The following is a 25835-nucleotide window of genomic DNA, read 5'->3' on the forward strand; positions in this document are numbered from 1 at the left end:
TATGGTGGTGTCATTTCATTTGAATTTCATGTTTTGATCCAGGGTTACTGGCATGCTTAGTAATAAGGAATCTCTATCAGTGCTCTTATGCCTCAAATATGAGCAAAAACTAAAGTTTGAGAGAAAAAAATGTAAAGTATACTGACTGTAAATACAATTTGTGAAAAACTGTTATAATAATTGGCAGTTAATTTATTTATTTTCTGACCTCTATGCTGTTGGATGACTAGGAATGAGGTGTTTGTACCCCATAAATAAAAGGTATGAGATCCTAAAGATCTATTTATTAAAGCTTAAAAAGGTAAAACATAAATAAGCTAAGTGTGTAAAATGACTGTACATGATTTTACATGTGACCGGAAAAGATGAACCAGATGACTCTATGGGGCAGAGCTGGGCTGGTTGGCACTCTGTGCTGAATAAAGCAACACATTTAAATAATCTGAGCTTTTAATTTAAACCAGACCATAAACATTAAATAGTAACCACATAATGTTTTTGAAACCAATTAAATGCTAGCAATGTTTCATTTGTTGTATTACTGGCTTGTATTTGCCCACCAGTAGTTAACAAAGTACACAATTCCTGCCGACGAGTTAAATGTAGAGATACCCTACACAAAAACATTACTCGAGTTAAAGTAGATGATTTCTGTTAATGTTTCATATAAAAACAGACACTTATTTTAGCGTCCGACAACAGGACCACCACAGAGCAGGTATAAGTTGGGTTGTAAATATAATAGAATGGAGCTTTTTAATGTTATTTATGCCCCATCCCCAAATATATAAGTACTAGTTCAAATTATCTGTAGTTTATTCTCATCTACAGTGTTCTGTAATAGCAGGGCGCGACCTGGGGGAGGCGCTGATGCTGCTCTGTTGCAGTGCTACCCCTGCAGAGCTCGTCTAATCATATCAGACCTCGTAAGTTGTAAGCCAATCATATCAGACCGTCTCTGGATTTACAGGCACTGCAAAGTAACGTGTGTCTGTGACTACTGAAGGTGCAGACAGGCTTTTGGCTAAAACCTCACTAAAATAAACATTAGACGTTAATTTAAAATCTGTAATATACAGAGTGAAACAGTAAATAGGTACAAGAGTGAATATGCCCACCCACAATATGGATTTTTGGTAAATTATGGTCAGTATAGCTGGATTTTTACTCAGTTAGCCAACTTTGGATTTACCTAAGGCGAAGAAAAGCGGTTGGGCTAACAGTAACATTAGCCAGCTGACAGACCAGCTAGTTTAACCTCACTTTATAGTGAGAGTGACTGTGAACAAGCGACAGAGAGAAATGACCTTATTGACAGCTCTCTAAATCTCTTTGTGTTATATTTCTCTTCAGTATTTGGAAACAGTGACACCAGTATTAGCCATATATTGTTTACAGTAAGTTAATGTCGGTGAAAAGGTCATATGTTGATTATAACGCAGTTTTATTGACCTGAAACCCTCAACCTATTGATGGATATTAAGAGGCAGCAGCTCTATCGAAGGAGCCAGTTGGAAGAGGAAATTTTTACCAGCTAAAACAAACAAAACCTGAATTGATCATCTTTTCCTTGAGCTCTTGTAAATCTGAGTTTAATAAATTAATGTTTTACTAAATACAGGAAGAGAGGGAGAGACAGAAGCTGAAGGAGACTGACAGGACTGAAGGAGCAGGTCTGATAGAGGTTAGTAGCTAAACAAGAAAAAAGCGAGGGAGAGCTGTTTAGGCTTTCAGTCACTGGATTTAATTTAACTTCACTGAGAACATTTAATATTTGTCACGCTGACCATGAAATTCTGTCACTTAGCTGATTAAACATGCCCACAGAATAAAATCACACTCTTTCTAATGGCACCAACTGAGACTGGTGGTTTTGGACAGTAAATATGGCTATATTGACATCGACATTGTGACCCCTGGTTCCTGTCACCACTGAAGAGAAATCAGAGTTGTTTCTCCACAATGATCTATAATCTGTGTAATTAAATAATATATTTAGGACCTTGCAGCATATCTAAGAGAGAGGAGAGAGCATTGCTTGACTTCAGTACCTTTGCTTGATCTGTGCCTGCTGTAAGTGGATGCATATAGTGTTTAAGTCCTATTATTTCTGTGCTTAATACAAACTTTAAAGAGACAGATCTACTTGTGCCAATTTGACCAAATAGCCATTTGTTGACTGTAGTACAGGCTTAGCCTCCCAATACATTAACTTTGTGACGCCCCTGCATATGTATATATATATATATATATATATATATATATATATATGTATACATACATACATACATACATACATCATCTAAACCGCTTATCCTTCTGGGTTGCGGTGGGGTGCTGGAGCCTATCCCAGCCGTCATTGGGCGGAAGGCAGGATACACCCTGGACAGGTCGCCAGTCTATCGCAGGGTATATATATATATATATATATATATATATATATATATATATATATATATATATAAACATATTAATTATATATGTTTCTAATAGTAACCCTACACTTGGGCAGGCTGACACATGTGCCAACCACCCCCACAATCTGTGTGCAAAACAGTGCCAACCAACCCCACCTACATCAGGTGGGTATTCATGTTAGCTAGCATTAATTATCATTGGTTTTCAAATCATATATAAAATTATAGCTGTTTTCTTTTCTACTGACTGAAATTAATATATTTTCAGTATCACAATTAAAACATTTCTTTTGTTGACATTTGTTTGTTGTTTGTTGTTTTTAAATTAAACATCTTGACATACCTTCTGGTGTCCAACTAAAAGTATTACAAAATTCCTCTCATTGATTATGGACCATATTAAGATGACATCTTGTCATATCTTTGACATTTGTGTCAGTATTTCTGGTTGCGTACACAAGATCATATTAACATCTGTCATATTTCAATATGTTTTAATCAGGTCAAAATATTTATAAAATAGCCAAACAATGTTTTAATCAGGTCAAAATATTTATAAAATAGCCAAACACCTAATATTTATCATAATATTGTTATATATTCATGAGGTGCTGTTAGAATTTACTTTACACTAATATGATAGAACATGAAAGACTGATTCACACTTAAATGAAGGTGAGTTGTTTCCGCCTCCTGCTTTCCACTGTAGTGACCACAAGAGGGAGCATTATGTTCATAGTCATCTGTTAAAATCTTTAGCTTCAGGTCTCTTTAAGGCTTTTGCACTCAATTTTCTTTCATGCTGTGTGTGAATATAGACAGGTCTTAAAGGGGAATTCCACCAAGTATTCAAAATTTCCACATAATTCAATCATTGTAGTGGAAAGAAAGCCATTCAGAGTGATTTGATGTGAAATGGTTCATTGTAGAGAAATAGCTTTGATTTCTCTTCGGTGGTGGTGATGGGAACCAGAGATCACAATGTCTACAACACAAATATAGCCATTTTATCTACTATACAAAACCACCAGTGAATCTGCACAAGTCTTCTAAGTTTTTATTTGTAACGTTGATGATGGTAAAAGTGGTGAATCTGAAAAAAAGAAGTTTTATCTGAGTACTATTTTGCCCTACAAGGCCCTGCATATACCCCTCCGCCATGAATGTATTTGATATATGTTGAAATACACCGATCAGGCATAACATTATGACCACCTCCTTGTTTCTACGCTCATTGTCCATTTTATCAGCTCCACTTACTATATAGGTGCACTTTGTACTTTTACAATTACAGACTGTAGTCCATCTGTTTCTCTGCATAATTTGTTAGCCCCTTTTTACCCTGGACCCCAGAGCAGGTACTATTTGGGTGGTGGATCATTCTCAGCACTGCAGTAACACTGATGTGGTGGTGATGTGTTAATGTGTGTTGTGCTGGTCTGAGTGGATCAGACACAGCAGTGCTGCTGGAGTTTTTAAACACTGTGTCCACTCACTGTGCACTCTATTAGACACTCCTACCTTGTGAGTCCACCTTGTAGATGTAAAGTCAGAGATGATAGCTCATCTGCTGCTACACAGTTTGTGTTGGTCATCCTCTAGTCTTTCATCAGTGGCCACAGGACGCTGTTGGCTGGATATTTTTGGTTGGTGGACTATTTTCAGTCCAGCAGTGACACTGAGGTGCGTAAAAACTCCAGCAGCACTGCTGTGTCTGATCCACTCAGACCAGCGCAACACACACTAACACACCACCACTGCATCAGTGTTACTGCAGTACTGAGAATGGTCCACCACCCAAATAGTACCTGCTCTGTGAGGGTCCATGGGGGTCCTGACCACTGAAGAACAGGGTAAAAGGGGCTAACAAAGTATACAGAGAAACAGATGGACTACAGTCTGTAATTGTAGAACTACAAAGTGCGCCTATGTAGTAAGTGGAGCTGATAAAATGGACAATGAGCGTAGAAACAAGGAGATGGTCATAATGTTATGCCTGATCGGTGTATGTTTAAAAATATTTTATTCTCAAAACAATTATCTTTCTATGAAGGAGCTTTTAGACGTATTAAATTCTTCAGATGTTCCCATCACCACCACTTTGAACAATTTTGTCGCAGCAAGTTTCTCTAGAACTTACATCAAACCACTCTGAATGACTTTGCTTACATCTTCACAACTTAATTACGGAGAAAATTGGTGGAATTCTCCTTTAACTTATGCGTCTTCTCTATGGTTATTAAAAGCTATCTTGAATCTGTGACCAAGTCTCAACATATTGCAACATGTGTGGTATTTTAACTGTAAACCATAGATTATGTTCCGAACTGAAATTGTAAAGTTCTAAATAATAAAAAAGACAGTAAATGTGTTGGACTAAATGCACGGCTCTGAGGCTGTAAAAAACAGCACTTTGCCATAGTTAGTTTCTAAAGGTTGATTGCCCCAAGAACCCAACAAAAAGAAAGGTCAAAACATGGTCTTTATAGTATTTACTGCTCTGGCTGTGGGAGAATGATTAACACGTATTATGGCTCATTAGGAACACAAGAAGAAGATCTGAAGAGGAAGAGGAAAATATTATGCAGTTATAAACAACTTCAAGAGTTCCTTGGCAAATGCGTCATTTTTAAAACATCTGTGCGTTTTAAAATGACCAGAAAGAAAAATGAATTGATCACATTACCTTTAACCTGAATATGTATTATATTCTATATACAGTAACAAAACATTATTTGGACATTTATGCCATGCTTAAAGATGTATTATAAGGTAAATTCCACTGATTCCCAGCATTTTTTTGTATATTCAAATTGTCTAGATGTAAACAAAGTCATTCAGAGTGGTTTGGTGAGAAATGCTCAATTCTAGAGAAACTTACACAGTCAGGATTGTTCACAGTGGTGGTGATAGGAACCAGACGTCTGAAGTGCTTAATGCCTCTGAAAGCTGCCTCACAGAAAGTGATGAAAGTGATGAAGCCATTAGGAATACGCTGCCTGATATCTCATTCATTGTTTTTATAAGAGTTTTGAGATTAAACTTTGGCCTAAAACTTATTTTTTAAAATCCAATCATGATGGAGAGGTATATGCGGGGTATTACAAGGCAAAATAGTCCCAAGAGAAAACATATTTTTTCAAATTTACCACTATTTTACTACATACATAAATTTGGATAGTAAATAAAACATCTGCTGTATTTGTGTTGTAGATGCTGTAACTCCGGGTTCCTATCACCACCACTGTAAAGAAATCTGAGTCTGTAAGTTCCTCTACAATGAAGCATTTCACATTAAATAGCCAAACTGAACGACTTTGTTTAAACCTGACTGATTTATGCACATAATTCTGAACAGCCCCGATAATAGTTCATAGGTTTTGAAAAGAAAATGTCAAACCAAGTAGCTTTAAAATTAACAGAACATTCCAAGACTATTTTCTTTTTCTTTCAAAAATGTTCACAACTGACATCCATTGTGGAAAAAACACCCCCAGATTTTGACATTCCCACGCAGCCATCGCAGCCTGGCTGTAATTCTTCTCCAGGCTTCTACCATCAGTTTGCTGTTGCGCTAAAAGTGTTTTCCTCTGGAACTAATATTATTTTGTTAAACGCTTTATGAAGTAACCTAAATAACATTAAAGTTGACCAATGATTAAATAATAAAAGTGTCCAAATACTTTTGGGGCCACTGTATATACATTTCCAAAGACCCTTTTGTCAAGGTTCATCCAGTACGTCTATGTTCATTTTGGTACACATATATTTTTTTTCTTTCTTAAAAAAATCTCTTTGCAGCGAAGCTCATCTAATGTAGTGTCATGAGGAAGAGGCAGGCAAGTTTTAACTGGATTCTTGTGCTGTGCTAATCGCTTATGAGGCCACAGGAATGAGCAGTGAAGAGTTTATCACCCATCCCTCAGGAGATGGCATACAGAGCTTTAATCTCTTTCCTGACACCATATATACTATGATGTGCATTTGTAAGAGGCAATATTTGTTCACTTGCGAGTTATCACGTAAAAATGAGGGTGTAGTGGTTCGTTCACTCTCCGACAGGCATTATTGTTGCTTGTACACATGCTACAGTATAACGTTATAACAACAAGGGTGGCTCCCTACTTGAGTAATCGCCTTTTATTGTTTAGGGGATCTCGTCAGTAAACGATTTTGGCAGACAGTGTAATTATTATTTTCAGTGTAGGCTAAGCCCTGTCCCACCCAGTTGTATTATTTTCAAACTGCAGTTTTTTTTCTTGCATAAGTAAGGCACTTATTCTCCAGAAACCGGTTGACTGTTTTAATGCTCTCATGTCCAGGAGATTAAGTAAGTCAAGCAGGCTGCTTTTTTATGGCCATACCTGTCTTATGTAATTTAAATGTGTATTAATCAAAATTTCCTCAAACTGTGGCTATGGTCATGTTCAGTGCTTCAATATGAAATTACATGATTCAAAAATAATGAAAAAAGAACTATGAATCTCTATGAGATCAACAAAAGCACAGACTGGAACAAATACATTTTCAAACTGAGGTCAAGTTGATGGTAATAATTAACTTCAGCTGGTTTCCACTTAAAGGCAATCAATCAGTCTTTTAATGCCTCACCGAGTTTGCTAAGAAACTACTGCAAGACAATGCCAGTTCTTTTGAAAATACGATACACATTAGGAAGCCTCAACAAAGGGCTTTATTGTCTTAGTTCCAAGGAAACGTTATCCCTTTGTAGATCTTCTGACATCACTGAACATGGCTAATAAGGAAATGTTTAAATGTAACAGACTAGCACATCCTAGAAAATAGAGGCCATTCATGTTGCGACATTTGATTTGTGTTTTTTATTTTAGGATTTTTCATTCAACCAATACAATACAAAATGATTTTCTGTTGGTCTCACTTCAAGAAACTTGAGCAATACATACCCAATCAAAACCAAACTCCCATTTGTTCATAAAAATAAAATCAAAAGAGAAAAAAACAAAACATATTTACAGGCTAGTTATTTTACATACAGTATGTACAATACCTCATGGTACATCAGAGTTCCCTCCATACAGTTAGTGAAGGAAATGTACACAGGCACACAGAGAACTTTAAGTCGTGAGCAGGAAGTGCTTACAAAGTGCCTTCAGAAAAAACATGTAGACACTAATAGTGGTCCTTGAGGCACACCAATTAAAGGCAGGCAGAGCCAGAAAATGTTTGTTCTTCGTCATTGGCCAAAGTTAACAGTGACAGTCACTGCTTTATTTTTAAATCCAAAAATTGCTGCTTTAAATGTAAAATCTATTTTAGACATTACCAACAACAGTCCAATACATCTTTTCTAATCTAATCCATCGCTTCTTCTTAGTAATTTGGCACAGATATTGTGATAAGGTGACATGGGCTACGTGTGTATGATATACAACTGTGAGGTCACAAGGGCTGTTCTGCCAATAACTGGTGTAAGTATATTTATCATTACTGATCTATGACGTTAGCTAATCAACATTAAGGCAGTGTCAGAATTGTAAGGTTCATCTTTTTTGGCTGACAGCATCAGAGTGAGATGCTGCTGTTCTTGCTATTCTTTTCTTCAAAGATTGTTTTCGTCTGTATAATGATTATCTATACCAGCTTCTAAAGGTAGAATGTGGTGTCTTGCATGTAACTGATTGTAGTTGGCCTTAAATCCTGGATGTAGTTCCTTTAATACAGCACACAGTGAGGCGGACTGCCAAGTTGGTGATCGAAGACAGCGATACTTGTTACTCAAGCTCCCCATAAAAAGCTTTGTTTCCATGGATACGGACCTCAGAGGAAAACAAACATTACTCAATGCTCTATCTTAACTCCTTAGCAAACAAGTTGAGATTCTTATATAAAAGGGCAGGAAAAATCCAATATAAATAGTGTGGGCTAGAATGCACTGCCATCCCGAACAATGGCCTAACCTGGCTTATCATCTTAAGGGGGTGTGTGTGTGGGGGGTGGATTCACTGAAACATGATCAAGAAGTTATGATGAAAACATTCACAAAACCAACCAACGGATGACGGGATCTCTTTTGCAGACCTGACCATTACTGCTGTGAAGTCGTACTGACACATTGCAGACAAAATGGGAAGGATGAGGTCTGCTATAGATTTGAAAACATTCTTCGTATAATACAGAGAGCACTCACGTACAAACATACAGTATATACAGTTGTCTACAGATTCAAATAAAATATGTATCTGTTGCAGGTGACACTCCAAAAGATGTTCAGTCCATGTTCTACAGGCTCGGAGCTGGTCACATGGAATTGGCAGCTCTTTTTTGAAGGTAAAGACGATTTGATCTTGGTGAAGATGGTGAAATATACTTAATAATAAAAATAATATTACAAAAAGTTGAACAAAACAACAAAAAAAACAGTAGGACAAAAAAGTCTCTCAGTTTTGGTGACGCTTCATGTGGAGCGCCAAGTGATCTGAGCGTGAGAAGCATCGGTTACAAGCCACACATTTGAACGGCTTGGCTCCCGTGTGCTTCCGGTAGTGGCGCGTGAGCTCGTCGGAGCGTGCAAAACGCCAGTCACATGCTTCCCAAGTGCAGCGGTAGGGCTTCTCACCTGAAACAAACACACAAACATCACCAGACCTTGTTAGACTACCCATAGTAGGCCATGCTATGATAAAAATTATCTTTGCTGTTTTCCATTGAGAATAATGCCTCCACAATCCTGAGCCACTTGCCAGAAATACAGTTGTTATTAGAGGGGGTGTTTCACAAAGCAGGATTTCTCTAACCAGATAACTTAAGTCTCAAATCTAAGCAGTCCAACAGAAGGAGACATATAGCACATTTCTACTGGACAGCTCTTGCTTTTGGCTAAATTTTACTAAATCTATGCAAAGATTAAGATGTACACAAAGTCATTCAGAGCTTGCTGGGTTTAATGCCTGTAAAAGCTCCCTCACATTAACTTATTACATGAAATGGTTTTGACATGCTGAATGTTTGAAATTTTTGGTTTAAAACATATTTTTAAAAATACACTAGAGGAGAGGTGTATGCAGGGCACACACACTTTCTAAGCCGCTTGTCCTTCTGGGTCGCTGGAGTCTATCCCAGCAATCTTTAGGCAGACCTAGGGCCAAATTAGCATCTCCAGTTTGCCTGACTACATGTCTTTGGACTGTGGAAGGAAATCCACGCAAACACGGGGAGAACATACAAACTCCAGACAGAAAGGACCCTGGTCACCTGGCCAGGGAATCAAACCCAGGCCCTTCTTGTTAAGGGACGAAAACTCAAAAGCAAGTAGGTACTATCTATATAATTTTAAATGGTGAATAAATTTGCTTTGCATTTCACATCTAGCCATTCTTAATGACTTTGTTCACATCTCAACTATTGTATATTGTGAAAAAAATCGGTCGAAAGTGACTGAGAAACTATGCGCCACAGTATCAACAGAAACAACAACATTATTAATACTTGCACCATAAAATTAAATAAGTCTCTTGGGCTATTACAACAACAAAAAAAGAAAATTACTTTCAAGTATGATTGCCTGTCCAAAAAAAATTGCAAATAAAAACAGCTAATTTTTTAAATTGTAGCCTAAATTCTCCCTCTTTATTATATTTCACAGTGGGCTTTTGAAACTCAAATGAAAACTCTAGGGATTCCCACTCTTAGACCTTTTTAGAAATAAGTTCAGAAAGAATAACCGTCGCTTATTCATAACCATAACTAAAAAGCGTCTTTGATTCATCAGGGTGCTGTGAATGGGCCTTGTTCAAACATGTTGGTGGGAATGGAGGGGAGCGAAAGTGTACCATTTTTAAATGCCACTTAGAGAGGAGTTATGTGAATAAGTGCTTGTGGTTTTGAGAGCAATATGCCTCGCTTGTGTAAACACGCAAGTCATTTCCATGGCTGATAAGATGTCGAATGGAACAGTTCGCCATACTGTGGGTGATTCCTAAAAAGTTACAGCATAATATTTTCCCATTTACAGATCAGTAACCTGGCTTGTACGCTGAGACACTGTGATGTCTGGAAATATGAGACAATACCTCACTTTAGTTAAAAAACAAAAACAAATGTGAGCAAGTGGTGCGTGAGAGATAGAGAGAGAGAGTCAGTGACTCAGTAAGTGTCTACATGTGATAGCCCAATGGTCAGTCTCTTACGCTATCTCTATTACTGTATCTAAAGAGCTGAAATATTAATCTTTGCTTACTCATTATTTACTCATAGTTTGTATGTGACAGAACCCAAGCAATACTTTGACCCTTCATCAGATTACCACTAGTTATATTTTCAGCCACAGTTAAGAGTGTTGTCTTCTGGGTGTGACTGGTAAATATTAGCAGATTGTATTGTGCTTCATTCATGTGGCATGGGTCAGTGTTCATTAACTGATAGCATGTGTTTATTAGCATAACTATATGAATTGTGACATTATGTGATAAGGCTCAAAAAGCATAAGCTAAATTGGAGTGATGCTCACAGAGGAGTCTGCTTAAAGTAGGAATGCAATGATATCACATCTCCATTCCGATACTGTATGTGCCAATACCAAGTACAGTACCAATCCTAACTCTGTCTAACCTGACTACTCAGTAGGTGCGTATAAATCCTGATATTTACACCATTCCACTTTTTAAATATTTTATTTTAGGTAAAAACAGTGCTCTGTGTCACAAATAAAACATACTAAGCTTGAATTAATGGCATTCACTGGTTGGATAACTTCACATTTGAATGACAAAAGATTGTTTTGCATGGTTTATCTTTAAAAGCTTAATTTGTGAGTTCGGACCATGGCTCCAGCGAATGGTGGTAGTATGAGGGGAGACTGTGTGATTGAGGGAGGGGAGAGAATTCTAAAAACTTGGTCTGGGGTTTTAGGCAGCTTTTTCTTGGAAGTGGAAGGCCTAACCCCTCTTTTTTGAGACTGCGTAAACTGACACAGGAAATGGAAAGTAGAAATGGGAAGTTATAGGGCACTAGACTGAGAGGAGAAGGGGTTGCAATTATGGTCCTCCCTCCAAACTTTAACTGTTCCATAACTTTACAGTGAGCATTTTCATACTGCTTTTTTCAAGCATGATATAATTCTGCTCTGCCGACATGTTGCTTACTTCAGTTAAGCTCCATCTACTGGCTTGCGTACAAACGTCCTCTGTAGCACTCCGTGTGCATCAGGAAGTGCTTCATGGAATTGGTATCCTCTTTTGCCGATACTAATACTAAATACTATCCAGTCTACTTTGGAAGCCACTCGCTCGTTCACCAAAATGAAAATGCTTGGCTTTGGTATCAAGGGCAAAACCAGGTGAAGCTCCAGGGTCAAGTGTTCACGTAAGAAGTTACAGACTAAGCTGGCCTGCTGGCCCTGTGTGGCTGGGGTTAGCAGGTGTATTTGTTTAAACCCTGGACCTGTTAATGGGGTCAAAAGCATTAACTCCACCTCCCCTTTCAAACAGGCCTCAAGATGAGCTACCATCAAGAACACGCAACAAAGGAAAACATCCTGAGTCTAGTGAAATACTGATGTCTTTCAAAGAGTAAAGCTCCTACTGATCTCTTCAGGCTTTGGTGTCTGCAAAGGCTGACTTTGTAGAAACAACAGAGAAAGTATGACATTATTTGGTTAGGTGGCAGTTGTGCAACGGTTGATTTGTTATCGCTAAGACATTTTACTGCTCTCACACACAGGCAGACGCACACGTACATACAAGTTTAACTCACATAAAAAAAATGTGGAAGTGGGAAGGCAATTGTAGTGTCCTTAGCAATTCATATATGTTATAAAACTGAATAAAGTTTGCCCTCGGACATCGTCACTTTTATGAATGTCTCCTGGCGACTTTACTCAATCAATGTAAACAGCACACACTTACAGAGATGCCAATAAAAAACACAAAGGCCCATCCAAAGGACTTTAGCAACTCCTTCTGTTTGAGGAGGGTGGGCAACAAGATAATATGGTTCTCTGCACTAACATAACCCAGAGTCACCATACTCAAATGCTCAAAAGCTGTAACACTTTCAACACTTTCTTTTTAACATTTGATTAAATATGCTCTCATAAGCCTGGCCAAAATTAGTGAGAGCAGCAAATAACACACTGATAACACTCTTAGATTAAAACTTATCTTGAACACCTAGTCATGGGGGCTAGGATATATTTAGCTCTTGGCATAAAATGTCTCCGCACCACACAGCATTCCTGAAACAATCTTACTGCTTTGATCAACCATCTATTGTCAACCTGTTCTGCCATCAAAACCCAATTCTGTTGTCAGTACTGAATGTTCTAAAGCTCCAAAGGTGTTTGTGACCACTTTCAGCATGACAGGGTCAACTTCCCAAGAAGGTCTCTTGAAACTGAAAACCACTTAGGTCTAGTTGACCTTCTACAAGAGGATGCCGTGCCAATGGAAACAGGGTCTAAAGGTGACTAAGTCTATTGTATGACTACATAATAAAGGAGTAACAAATCAGAACACATGGTTTCATCCATCTTTTTCCTCAAAGATATAGATCATCATTAGGGAATGCTTAAAGTTAAACTTAAAATGCTTAAAATACCAAAAAATGTTTCTTTGGAGCAAAACAACAGAACCACCTTTTGTACTCTAAAGAACCTTTTCAGGGGACGTTCCAAGAACCACCTAGAAACTTGTATTTTTTAGAGTGTAGATCGGACCAGCACAGTTGTGCAACAGAATCCAGAAATGCTTGGATGACGGCACTAAAATCCCACCTCGAGACTTGTCCCAAAGATAATTTTCTCTACTTAGCAAAGCTCTCTGACTCAGCAAGGCAAAGTTGGCTCTGTTTTGGAAAAATGGATAATAGAAGTGCTTACTCATTTAGCTTTGTAATTTACGACTGGGTGTCCAATGAATACAGTTTTACTTCCATTCCAACAATCTGCAGTGCAGTGTGAATCTTAAGTTTGGTAATGTGAAGCTTATCGAGACTATATGTCACCCTATCCTCAAAAAAGAAACGGGGGCATACAGCCTTCTAGAAAAGGATGACATTAGCCCCCAGTTTCTGTTGTTAGGCATAACAAAGCAACAACGCCTTAGGGTTAAAGGGAATCCTTCCATACCACTCCCACATTGCGACCAAGAGAGGGGCGACAGTGGAGACAACAGACTGGGAGGTACTTTATAATCCTACACAGGGCATTCAAAGCATTTCTGTTTTACTGAATCCCTGTCTACCTCACCAGAGCCATTACAGCTTTACTGGAGTTTTCTGAGGCTCAGTCTGCGCGGAGGGGCGGCTGGGTTTCAGCTTACGGAGAGCTGAACACAGTGAAACTGCAGCGCTCTTTCACTCCTCCCCCCTCAAGGCAGGCACAGAAAAAGCAGGAGGAACAGGTTTTTCCTCCACCACTCGTCGATTTCCCCCTTGGGGAAGCGTGCAGGGCTTGTACGGGCATGCAGACACAATGTGTATAAAAGCGAGAAAAGAGAGTCAATTAATCTCTCCCTCCACCCTTGTCCTCATATTCTTTCCACATCACTATTTCCCCTAGGCCATCTTCTCTGTTGGTGCATCTGAGGGCTTTGTGTTGGTGGTACATAGCATGTGGTCAGGCAGTTACAACTGCTTGGAACCCAGCTATTCAGGTTTGTGTTTTCGGTTTCATACCTGTGTGTGTCCTCTGGTGTGCTTTCAAGTGAGAGCTCTTTGTGTAAACTTTGGTGCATCCTGTCAAAGAGAAAAAGAAGACATTAAAATGAGAAAATGAGCCACCCATGCACGGAAAGGGACCCAAGATTTAATTCACAATGCAAAGGCTGTTGCTAACCTGGAAAGTCACAGTGGTGGATCCTCCTCTTCTCCAGCTCAGGGTTGTTCCTTCGGTTGTACCTGGGCCCAGTGAGGACACCCTGTCCATGAGTCATCAGCACAGAGTGAGGGGTCATCTGCCCCACTTTGAGTCCCACTCGGGCCTGATATGGTGGAGGCGGGGCGACTGTGTTAATCAGCTCCGCTTGGTTCTCGGGACTAGCTGGCTGTGAGTTGGGCGGTGATGGGGGAAGGCTGTGGGGCTGTGCCTGAGGATAGAACTGCTCAGGCATCACAAAATCGCCTGATGGTGTGGTGAGGGCCACGGCGTTCAAGTTGAGCATGGTCCTGCCTGCTCCATTGACGGCTTGGCTGTGGGAGAAAGTCATTGAGGTGAGGTCACTGCTGCTGACGGGCATCTGGTAGACCTGCGGCTGCTGGGGGCCGATGTGGAGCTCGTCTGTGGCACCCAAATCGGGCTTGATGAACAGGCTGTTGACGGTCTGGGGCACGTTGAAGACAGAAGTAAAGTCGGGAAGTGTCTGGATGTTGCAAGGAGCGTCCACCCCAGGTTCAGTTTTGATCTGCGGTGCCACAGGTTTTCCTGGACGGTACAGCCCTGTGCGCAGGTGTGTAGTGTTGGGTAGAATCACGTTGATGTTAAGGCTGTAGGGTGCAGGTTTTTCGTCTGAAAAATACTCGTCCACCACAGAGGCGCTCTCCCGACGGTACTTCTTGTCTGCAGTGGTTGGGGACAGCATGGGTCCATGTTGGGGCAAATATTTATCCAACTCCATTGCGGTCTGAAAATAATTAGAAAAAGAGAAAGTAAGCAGGATGAGAAGACTCTATGTGCTCACCAAGTTAAGATTTCATTCGCTGGTCTAATCTTCTTTAGCAAGACTTCTTGGCATGGAATAGTCAGAGCAAGAGTTAGTAGAGGAAGTAATGAATGTGAATTCTTTGTATGAGCTTACTGCTCAAATGGCCACACTGTCCTAACGACATATTGGAGTCTATCGTTCATTTTAGTCCAATTTGTTCCATAAATAATGATAATTAGTTCCAGAAGAGGTCAACCAGACCCTGTCTTTAGTGATGCCAAGAATGAGGTGCCCTCCCTTTAGCCAGTCTACCATAAAACACATATTTGAAGCAACGGAGATGGTGGGGAGGTAGCTCAACAATATCCTTCAACTTTCTCTCTTGATCTGTAAGAAGCTGATTTGTGACTCTAGAGCCTGGTATGCGTTCATATCCCCAGACCATCATTTCCTGCTTTAACAGAGCACACTACACTAAAGTGTGTAAGGGAAGAACTGTACAGCCCTGCAGTGCAGAAAAGTAAACAGAAACCCCATAGGTGTGGTAATCTCAAGGGACTAGAACAAAAAGCAAAACCAAAACAATGACATGCGATAAGAAACATGGGAATGAACAATGTGTGAAAATAGAACAGTGAAAAAAATACATATAATGAGAAGTGGTTTCGGAGTAATTCCACTAAACTCTACTGCTCCACAACTGAGGTAATTCTCACCATCCCACCATCAGGGCTAGATTTAACCCCTCAAATGGCAAGCTAATTATTGAAGATTGAGGGAATTGCCAAAGTGGTTGAGGATATCCGATAACAAACCATAAAAGAGTTTACAACCTCAACTAAAGGTTTGTATAAAAAGTTACCAAACAAAGTAAAACAATTATTTTGGTTAATCATTAACGGAATGAAAATTAAATGTGTTCCACTTACCCCAGATGTTGTTGATCAACCAAAACATGTTTTCATGTGAGTTCAAATACTGTTTCTTTAGTTTAACGCTGGAGATATGAGGCTCAATATTCAATAGTTATCTCAATCTTTAACATAAATACATCACCAAAATGTCTCTCAACCAGCTCAAATCGCATCCAGGTCTTCAGTAAGGTTGCACAGACTTGTCAATGTGGTTTAGGAAAAGGTAAGAACTATACAAATGAACAAAATTTCACCATTTAGCTGAATGCTAGAGACAGCCATTTTAGACAACAGGAGTTGTGCCAAAATGTGGCTTCCCACAGAAACCAACTACACTTTATGTGCACGTCACATTCAAGATTCTGTTGTTTCAGTTTTTAAGCATACATCTTAAGATGAAAAATTCAAGATTAAGTTAATTATGAAGAGAAACAACAGAAATTATAAGCATAATCTGTGGCATCCATATGCCTGAGTGATGAGTGGATTCTACAGAACACCCCTGTTGTCTAAAATGGCTGCTACACAGTGAAGTTTTGTTCATTTTAGTAGTTCATAGTAAGTCTGTGATCTAAACCACAACTAAACGTAAGTGAAGACCTGGATGCAGTTTGAGTGTGTTTTAGAGAAGTTTTGGGGCGTGTATTTGTGGAAAAAACATTGGGTGACTATTGACCTCTGGTGTTTGTAAGCAACATTAGCCTTGTAGCTCCAGCACTAAGCTAAAGCAAAATTTGGAGACCTCATGTCTTGGCTGATTGTCTACATCTGGGGTAAGTGGAAAACTGCATAAACTGCGTAATTCCATTAAATGATATGTCTAGAAATACATTAAAAATGCCCACAAAGGCCTCGGATAGCAACAAGCTCCTGTCAAAAAGAATGATTTGTTGAAAAGCTCTCCAGCTGGCTTCAGTAGTTGCAGCATTGGCAGTCATCATAGTTGTGGATGACAAGTATTTCAACAGCATCACTGTGTACAGATATTCGACAAGGTATGTCAACAGTGGCCATATTGTTTGTCTTCCAGCACATTTCCTTAGCAACCCACTTGTTACATGGTTTCATATACACACTGATTCACCTCTTTGAGCACCTACTAATATGTAGGGTCACGTGTGTTTGCTTAATTTAACAGCTACAAGACCACCGCCAGTTTCAGCAGAGTCACTTTTGGAAAGACAAAACCAGGTAATTAATGAAAAATTACTTTTGATTTGTTTTTTCAAGGCCTGGCAAGTGCGTTGCCCATGCTATTAGGCCTGAGTACAAACAGGCCTTGTGTTGTGGTCCTGCTGGCAGTGAGAGTGACCTTGGCTGTGCCCCCCTTTTGGCCCATATGCCCTGCTCCCCCTCTGAGCAACATGGCCTGAGGGCTCTATTCATTGTGTCTTTGTGTCAGGAGAATGGAGGGCACCTGAACCCTGGCCCAAGATCCTGCAGGTTAATGATTGGAGGACATTTACAACTGCGCAGTTATGTATGGCAGAGGTTGATAACGAGCAAGAGATGGAGAGCACAGAGCATGAGAATATGGGAGACGGAGTGAGGTGGGGGAAACATTGCCGTTGGCAGAAATAAATTCCAGTTTTTTCAAGGCACATGTGTTTTCAGAGTTAAGAAAAGCCCACGAGGAGTGAGCACTGCTTCAAAACAAGGCAATTTAAATGATGAGTGAAACAAGCCTTTGTCCATCTTGCTGTTTCCAGATAACAAAATCCAGAGCCCTTTCTATATTTCTTACTCGCTTTTTCCCCCCAACAGTCGGCACATTTTCTTGAGCAGCCTCATTCAGCAGGGCAGGTAGCCTAATAGTCCAAAGACCTCGTTCCTAATTGCAAAACAAATGCTCTTGTCTCTGAACTAATTGCGCTTTATGGTCAAAAGGAATGCAGAAAGATGGTAATTTGTCCACAATTCCCCATAAAAGAGCGCTGATAGGCTCCTTGTCTGTTAACCTGAGCAATAACAGCACAAATCATCCAAGGATGGCAGAGAGAGACAACAAAACCTTTGAGACCCAAAGGATGTTTTATTGCTTTGGGGAAAACAGATAACAGTTGTTTCGGCTTTTCAGGACGTCGGCTTCTAAAGAAGCCGTTCTGGCTGATCTTCAGGGCACAGAGCATTAACACTGACACAGCCACAGTGGCCACCTAACTGCCACTGAGAGGAGACCAGACAGAGGACTACACCACTACAGGAGACATGGCATGGCACCAGATGAAGATAATGACCGAGACAGCCATATCTACAGTATGCAACCGAAATGGAGATATAAGTCTAATAAGGGAAGATAAAGATAAAGTAGTCATGTGACTGAAACTACCAGTTTATTGCAAGCTTATTTAGAGCTATTGTTTCTACACTCTTGCTGACCTCTTACTATTAGATATACAGTACTGTGTGAAAATTTTAAGTATGTGAGAAAATTATTTTAAAGCTGTTTACCTGGGCAGTAAGTGTTATTTGCTAAGAAAAACACTAATATTACAATAGAATAATAAGTAATGATTTTATGTGTCTTAACCATTTCCAAAGCTCAGCCTTGTATTATTTATAGTTATTGCCCAATGACTAATCAATGCTTCATTAAGTTTATTCTGGTATGCTGGTGGTGCATGTGAACAAATCTGTGTGATGGTTGAGGGGCAATGAGGATAAATCTCAAAATAAACTGACCAGCTCACAAGATATCAACTGCTTTGTTGAAAAAAAGAAATTCTTGTTCATTTTTACTCTGTTTATGTTTATTCACATTAATTTTACTGTTATTAAATTGTTTTTACTGGCAGAAACACACTTAATGTCTGAGATCAAATGGTTTTAAATGGTTTTGCTTAGGACTTTAACACAGTACTGTGTATACTTATACAAAACAATACACTTTAAATTCAAAGTAATATAAAGGGGATTTAAAAGGGAATTCCACCCAATTTAAAAAAAAATGTCTGCATAATTAATTTGTTTAAATGTAAACATTTTCATTCAGAGTGGTTTCATGTGAAATTGTAGAGAAGCTTACTGAGTCAGAATTCTTTACAGTGGTGGTGATGTCTACAACATAAATATAGGCATTTTATTTACTATCTAAAATGACCAGGGAACCAACAATGTGAAAAAAAGTTTTCTTTGGGGACTATGTTGCCTTACAACATCCTATATGTACCTCTCCACCATGAATAGATTTAAAAAATACATTGTAGCCCAAAAGCTACTGTCAGAACTATTGTAAATCAGTGTCTTAAGCATAACTTTCTCTGAGGGATCTTTTAAAGGCATTAAACTCTTCAGACGCCTGGTTCCTATCAACACCATTGTGAACAATTCTGACTTGGTAAGTTTCTCTAGAACTGAGCCAAATTCAGTTTCTCTAGAACAGAGCCGAATTTCACACCAAACCACTCTGAATGACCTTGTTTACATCTTGTATTTTGGAGACTTTGAATAATTGGTGGAGTTCCTCTTTAATGTAACAAGATTTTATTGTAAGTCATTTTGAAACATTTCTTTTGGTCCATTCATCATGAAATTTAGATACAGTGTAAACAGCAGCTGGCATTTTCAAATCACCTTAAAAACCACTAAGGAATAGAAATAAAAGGTTTTATTTCAACAGCATCTACATATATATATATATATATATATATATATATATATATATATATATATATATATATGACAGAGTAAGAGTGGCCACGCTATGGTCCATATTTAGCTCCCTGAAATACCACAATGACTCAGGTGTTTCACATACAGGTGACACAAAGCATACCCGCTTCAGCCCTGCTGAGGAAATGGCAGTATGAAGGAAATTACTTGAAATCATGCCTACAAAGCAACAGCCAAGTTATTACTAGCATACTTATCTGTCATTACCAAGCTATGAATTTAAGAAATACTTTTCAACTATCTTTTTTTTCCACCAACGATATGCAACAAGCAAAAACTAGTCACTGAAATTGTTTACCTGCCCATGCACTATAAAGCTAAGACGAAACCTCTTCATGTTCATAAAACATGGAGAGGTGCATATTTTTAATATCAATACAAGCATCAGGCTTTTTAACAACCCAGCTGATGTCATGCTTAGAAACAAACCATCATTTAAGGTATAGTCATCATCAGCACAGCGTGTAATTTAAGGTCATCGCCACAATGAGAGTCTGCGGGTCTGAAGAAGCAACCGTTTTATGGGTGGCATATATATACCGTGGTGTGCATCTTCCACGACAGATGTTTTTTCACAGTATTTATGAATTGTGGTGTTATTGAGAAGTAACACAAAAAAATTACACAGTTCATATGTGTTGAGTGGCTTCAGAAGAATAAAAGGTGCTACATCAACACAAGTCTAGCAGTTGTGTTGATGTAATATATTATGACATATTGGAACCACTTTTTTTCACTTCATTTGTTGTGCATTTTAAACAGTCTGGCATTATGGTAAGCAACTGCAAATTACATGAGTAGAGCAATAGGAGTAATACTTGTTTATAGATTTGCTTCAAGCATAATAATAATAATAATAATAATAATGAATACAAGTCTATTGTTATTATTACTGTTATTGTAGACACTGTTGAAGCTCCCCACTCTTTCTACAATCTACATAAATAAATGATTTCTGCTGTTAAACTGGACCTTTTAAGAGTTTTCCACAACAGTGACCAAACTCAGGCACAAATAATAGAAGCTACAACAGAGTGGGCTCCACCTATGAACCCCCCGCTGCGCCAAACGCTCGTTCAAAACACACTAACTCTGTTCCTGCATTCATTATCGTGTATTCACAGTTTGCATTACGGAAGGTTAAGCGTGCTTTCAGCGTGTTTCTCTGTATCAGTGCTGATGTAGTGCAGTAGCTGTGGTGAAGGCCGGGGCCCTGCAGCGCTCTCACCGTGGGCTTCACGTCCTCGAACACTGACGAGTCTTCAGCGCCGTCCGCGCTGGACAGCCGAACGGGCTTCAGCTGAGTGAAAACGGCCCTCTCCTCAGTGCCGGAGGCGCTCACGGCCACTCCTATACTCGCCATGTCGATCCAAAAGCGACGTTTTTTTTTTTTTTGTAACGCTCGTCCTCTTTTATCGACTGCTAACGCGCATATGAGCGTGAAGGTAAAGGACACCGTGTACTCGTAAATCCTGGAGCTCAGTACATCCACAGCTTTTCTTCTGTCACTTCAGGTACGCTCACCTGTGGAGAAGTACCTCACCCTAGTCCAATAGAAAGTGAACGGGTAAGGGCAGCGACCAATCAGCACGCAGGACGGGCACTTCGTCCAATCAGCGCTGTAGGCGTGTCTCACCTGTGCACTGAGAAGGTGGAGGCGTCACTCTACCTTCCAGCTTTTGGGCAGATTTAGTGCAGATAAACAAATGCTTTTTACTGTTTTGGAACACTTTAAAACATTGTTTTCGGCTTAGTTTAGAATCTAATAATGTGTTCTGATTTGTTTCTGATTGACAGGTCAGTTAATGGTGATCTTTAATGAGAACAGAAAAATTAACTAAATGATAATAATAAATATTAATAATGATAATTATAATAATAATAGCAGCATATTTTGACTCCCCCCTTTGAATAAAGAATAGAACTGCAGAGCGCAGAAGAACCACACTTAGTGCCCCTGAGGATACAGATACCTCTGAAACATCTCTGTGTTTGCCGTGCAGACGAAGTTCTCATGGAGTCAGAGAACACGTTAGCCTCTGTTTGTTCGCAAACAGCGCCGCTTCATTTACCCAGCCTGCCTCTCAGGTTGATTGACATTTTTGTGGCCTGCTATTAGTAAATCACATTCAGCTTCAGTTTCTATGGCTGTAATCCAGCAAGCTAGTGGAGACAGGACTAGAGCGAAGGACAGACACACATGGAGAAATCCAACTTCCTAGAATCAGCTGAAGTAACAAGACTGAACATGGTCATCTGAGGAGCAGCGTGTGATACTGTGAGCGCACAGGAACACCTACACAGGCTTGGTCATCATAAGGTCATGTCACTGCATGCTCTGCCTGTCTTCTCCACAGTGCAGATTTTTATTACATGGGTCATACTCCTGAAAATAAAGGTGCCAAATAGGGTTCTAAAGAGCAGTGCTGTACACCCTTAAAATGTTGCTCTGGGGTTATTTACTACAGGTGATGGTAAAGCCATCCATAACAGGTTCTTGAGGGAACCAAAGGTGGTTCCTTTAAAAATGATTTTTCACTGTATTTTAGTTAAGGCAGTAAATATATATATAGAAAAGTGAACACTAAAAGAACCTCTTGAATGCATAATCGGTGCTTTGCATTCACTTCTCTATAATGGAAAACCTGTTTTAATGGTTCTGTAAAGAAAGATTTTTTGAAAATTCTATCACAAAAAAGGGTTCTGCCATTGTTAGCGGTCATAGAACCACGAAGAACCAATTTTGGTTCCCTAAAGAACCTTTCAGTGGATGATTCTTTAAAGAACAATTTTTGTAAATGGGATGTGTGAGTTTCAAGAACCTTTTAAAAGCTTAAAGAACCTTCATATAAAGGTTCTTTTTCTAGTTTAAGAGTTCTTCCTTAAAAAGTCTACCTCAGGGCATATAATGTACACTTCCTTGAAAAAATGAAAATGATTCTATCATGAAATATCATTTTTATAGGTGATGTGTGAAGAACTTTTAAAAAGTTTAAAGAACATTCACACAATGTCAAAGCTTTTTTCAAGGTTCTTCCTTTAAAAAGGTTCTTCACACACATTCATCCAATTTACAAATGTGGTTCTCTTAAGAACCATCCACTTAAAGGTCTATAGCATCGTGCAAAGAAACATTTGTGGCACCTTTATTTTTAAGAGTGTAAAAGTTCTATACTAATTAAAGGTTCTTCTAATAACCCTTCAGAATGTTTTTCCAGGGTTTTCTAAAAAGGCAGCAGTTATATATTGAACGATTGACCATTTGAACGCATGATTTCTTTGTATGGTTAAATGGGTCTCTATGATGGAAAATGTGTGGTATATGGTATAACAAGTCATAGTGCCCTATTAATACTATATAGAACTCTTCTGCTAAGAGTCAAGAAGCCAAGAACAATTTAGGAACCTTTATTGTAGCTGTAGCTATGTAGCTATATCTTTAGGCCCTCCAACCCAACCTCCCGCCTTCTTTTTCTTTGTGGCTTTACTAACTGGTTGAGCCAAGCTATTGTTATTAGTCATGACATATTACAGGTTACATCATCATCAAATGGTGCAAACTCTAATCAAATAATCCAGATGAAGCAACAAACGGCTGCATTTTGATGACTCTGCCTGTGTCATGTTAGAAACTGCAGACAAGCATAGACTTTGAATGGCTGAAGATAATCTAGTTTATGTTTCTAAGAGATGGAGATTTCATCATTCTTACGAACTCAACTCATTCTTCTAAGTCAACAACACTGGAGGAAAATTCCACCAATTTTTTTAAAATTTCAGAATGTCATTCAGAGTGGTCTGACGTAAGACATGAAGACATGAACAGTTTTGTTCTCAACGGCAGTGATAGGAACCAGACATCTCAAGACATCTCTCGAAAAGCTGCCTCACAGGAATGTCTGAATATGTCTGAGATATTGCTTTATGATAGTTTTGAGAGAAGGTTTTGGTGTTAAACTTTTTTATTTAATATATTGAAGGGGTACATGCAGAGTGTTGCTAGGCAAAACAGCAAGAAAAGAACAAGGAAAATATTTATTTCAGATTTTACTATTTCACTTATATATAAAATTTAGATAACATATAAATTCACTGATGGTTTTCTGCAGTAAAAAAAAGGAAATGGCTATATTTGTTTTGCAGACATTGTGACACCTGGTTCCTATCACCACCATTGTAAAGAAATTAATATGTTTCTCTACACAAACCATTTCACATCAAACTACTCTGAACAGTTTTGTTTACATCATAGCCATTGAATTATGCAGAAATTTTGAGAAACAGGTGGGATTCTCCTTTAAGCTAAGTGTTTGTTTTGTGCCTGGTAGTCTACCTAGGGCTTCTGTTTTGTCTGCTTAAATGATATCTCAGGCTAAATCAGTACTCTTCACCAGACTCATTGAGATGCTCGTACAACCAAACTAACCAGTTTCATGAAGCCCTTTATCAGTTTAGAGCAACAGGTTCCACGTTCTGTGTTCTTCCCCCACACATTCACTCCAAAAAGCCTGTGGTAGGGAAGAGTGGCAGTATGGAAAGGTTTGTTGGACGAACAGAAACTGGATCCTCTGCATTCCAAAAGTCTTTGTGACAGGACCAGGAGACCAGGGGGCAGGATTAAAACAGATGTGGGCACTGCAGGTGCAATACCAACCTGTACAGGCCAGATTAGGTGAAAACATCTCCCATCTTCTGTGGTTAAGATCAGAGAAGGTCACAGAACCTGTGTTGACATCTGGGCATATTGATTGCTCAGGTTTCACCTTTTGTTTTTGAGTTAAGACCGGACAGACGGCTAATTTCTGCCCCCATGTCTACCTCTTTTTCTTTTGGCTAAGGCTTTTAAAACCCTTAGAAGTCTTAGATATTGCTGATGACATGAAAAGCATGGTGTCATTTGATATTAATTGTTTGCTACTGAAATGTGGTACTATATAAAAGACACAGAGAACCCTTCATTTATTTCATTTCTAGTCAAAATTAAGTATTAGTTTTCAGGATATATTTTTGAGGTGAATCGAAATAAGGTTGCTTGCATTCGAAGGGGGAAAGTCAAAGAAAAAGCAAGTGAAAAAACAGTTTGAGAAGAAGTTAAACTCCACTCTTACTTCAGATCTGAAAAACTGCACAGGTGTTTCTGTCTGTCCTTCCACTGTGAGAAGACAGCTCAACACTATAGGTCTGAAAGGATGTGTAGCTGTTAAGAAGCCCTTACTGAGAAAGGAAATAAATGTAAGTGAAGAAAATCTTCAAATCAAACAATGAAGCTGCTGGTTTTCTCAGAACAATGGACTGACTACCCCAGAGTCCAGACCTCAAAATTATTAGATGTGTTTGGAATTACTTGGATTGTGAGAAACAGAAAGTATAACCAACTTCTAAGACTGAACTTTGAAGTTGTGAAAAAAGTCTGTTAATGCATGTTTTCTGCTTTTTTCCCCTCAAAACTAAAAAATAAATAACTTGGACTTAGAGGCCATTTGACTTGAAACTAAAGGGTGGTCTCTGATTTTTGGCCAGTACTGTAAGTGAAGCAATTCTGGCGAAAAAAAAAGCTGCAATACCTTCAACTGAAAGTTTGTGTTTGGAAGTGGGAGATTTTTATTCTTATTTGAATTTGATGAAAAGTTATGTGTAGGTGTTGTTTTGTGGAAAGAAAAAACATCATTTACATTTTTGCCACGTCAGTTGTTGCCTTCATAACAAATGGAAAAAACCCTGAGGCTGTCAATACAGAATGTGAATCGAATGTAAATGTTTAATCGCAGAACTATGTAATAGTAAAGTTCCACAATTGATCACATTTGCATTTGCTATGTACTTTTACTATTACAGAGTAAAATTATGAGCCTTTTAATTGATAAAGCTTCCCTCTGAAGGACTGTTTGGTGGTAAAAATAGAGTGAGAGGATGGGGCGTGCTTGGTCAGAAGGGGCAGGACTAGTTGACAGAAGAGCCAGTGGATGAGCTCTAAACTGTAATTAGAAGCAAAATGGCGGCAGTCGGACTACAGCCTGGAGGCTTCTTACATCAAAGTGAGAAACGCAGCTTACTCAGGTTTCATGTGCCTTTCACTTGCGCCAACATTCCAGCAAGATTTCCACACTTCCTTTCGATTACGTAAACTCTACCAGAAGAAACGTACACCGGCATCTGCTGTGCACCTCTAGCCCTGAGATCTCACATACATTATGAGATGTCTCAGTAGATGATTC

The 25835-nt window shown here is 39.0% G+C and overlaps 1 protein-coding gene across 1 annotated transcript; it reads right to left on the reverse strand.

Annotated features, from left to right (window-relative positions):
* Window positions 1-7238: 7238 nt before the first annotated feature.
* Window positions 7239-21144, reverse strand: klf5l (Kruppel-like factor 5 like). The gene is made up of 4 exons (XM_036587933.1): window positions 20849-21144; window positions 14230-15013; window positions 14070-14129; window positions 7239-9015 (listed from the first exon to the last, which is right to left on the reverse strand). Exons 1-4 carry the CDS (start codon window positions 20981-20983, stop codon window positions 8837-8839), a joined length of 1158 nt encoding a protein of 385 aa, XP_036443826.1. The 5' UTR covers window positions 20984-21144; the 3' UTR covers window positions 7239-8836.
* Between the last annotated feature and the right edge of the window lie 4691 nt (window positions 21145-25835).

This window comes from Colossoma macropomum, unplaced genomic scaffold (genome assembly GCF_904425465.1).
Source record: "Colossoma macropomum unplaced genomic scaffold, Colossoma_macropomum, whole genome shotgun sequence".
Classification (NCBI taxonomy): Eukaryota; Metazoa; Chordata; class Actinopteri; order Characiformes; family Serrasalmidae; genus Colossoma; species Colossoma macropomum.

Excerpts from the sequence above, each read along its gene's own strand:
- klf5l (XM_036587933.1), bottom strand. The coding sequence starts at position 20,983 with ATGGCGAGTATAGGAGTGGCCGTGAGCGCCTCCGGCACTGAGGAGAGG. Across the intron at positions 14,130-14,229 it reads CCACCACTGTGACTTTCCAG|GATGCACCAAAGTTTACACA; the intron begins GTTAGCAACAGC and ends TCTCTTTGACAG. Across the intron at positions 9,016-14,069 it reads ACACCAGAGGACACACACAG|GTGAGAAGCCCTACCGCTGC; the intron begins GTATGAAACCGA and ends TGTTTGTTTCAG.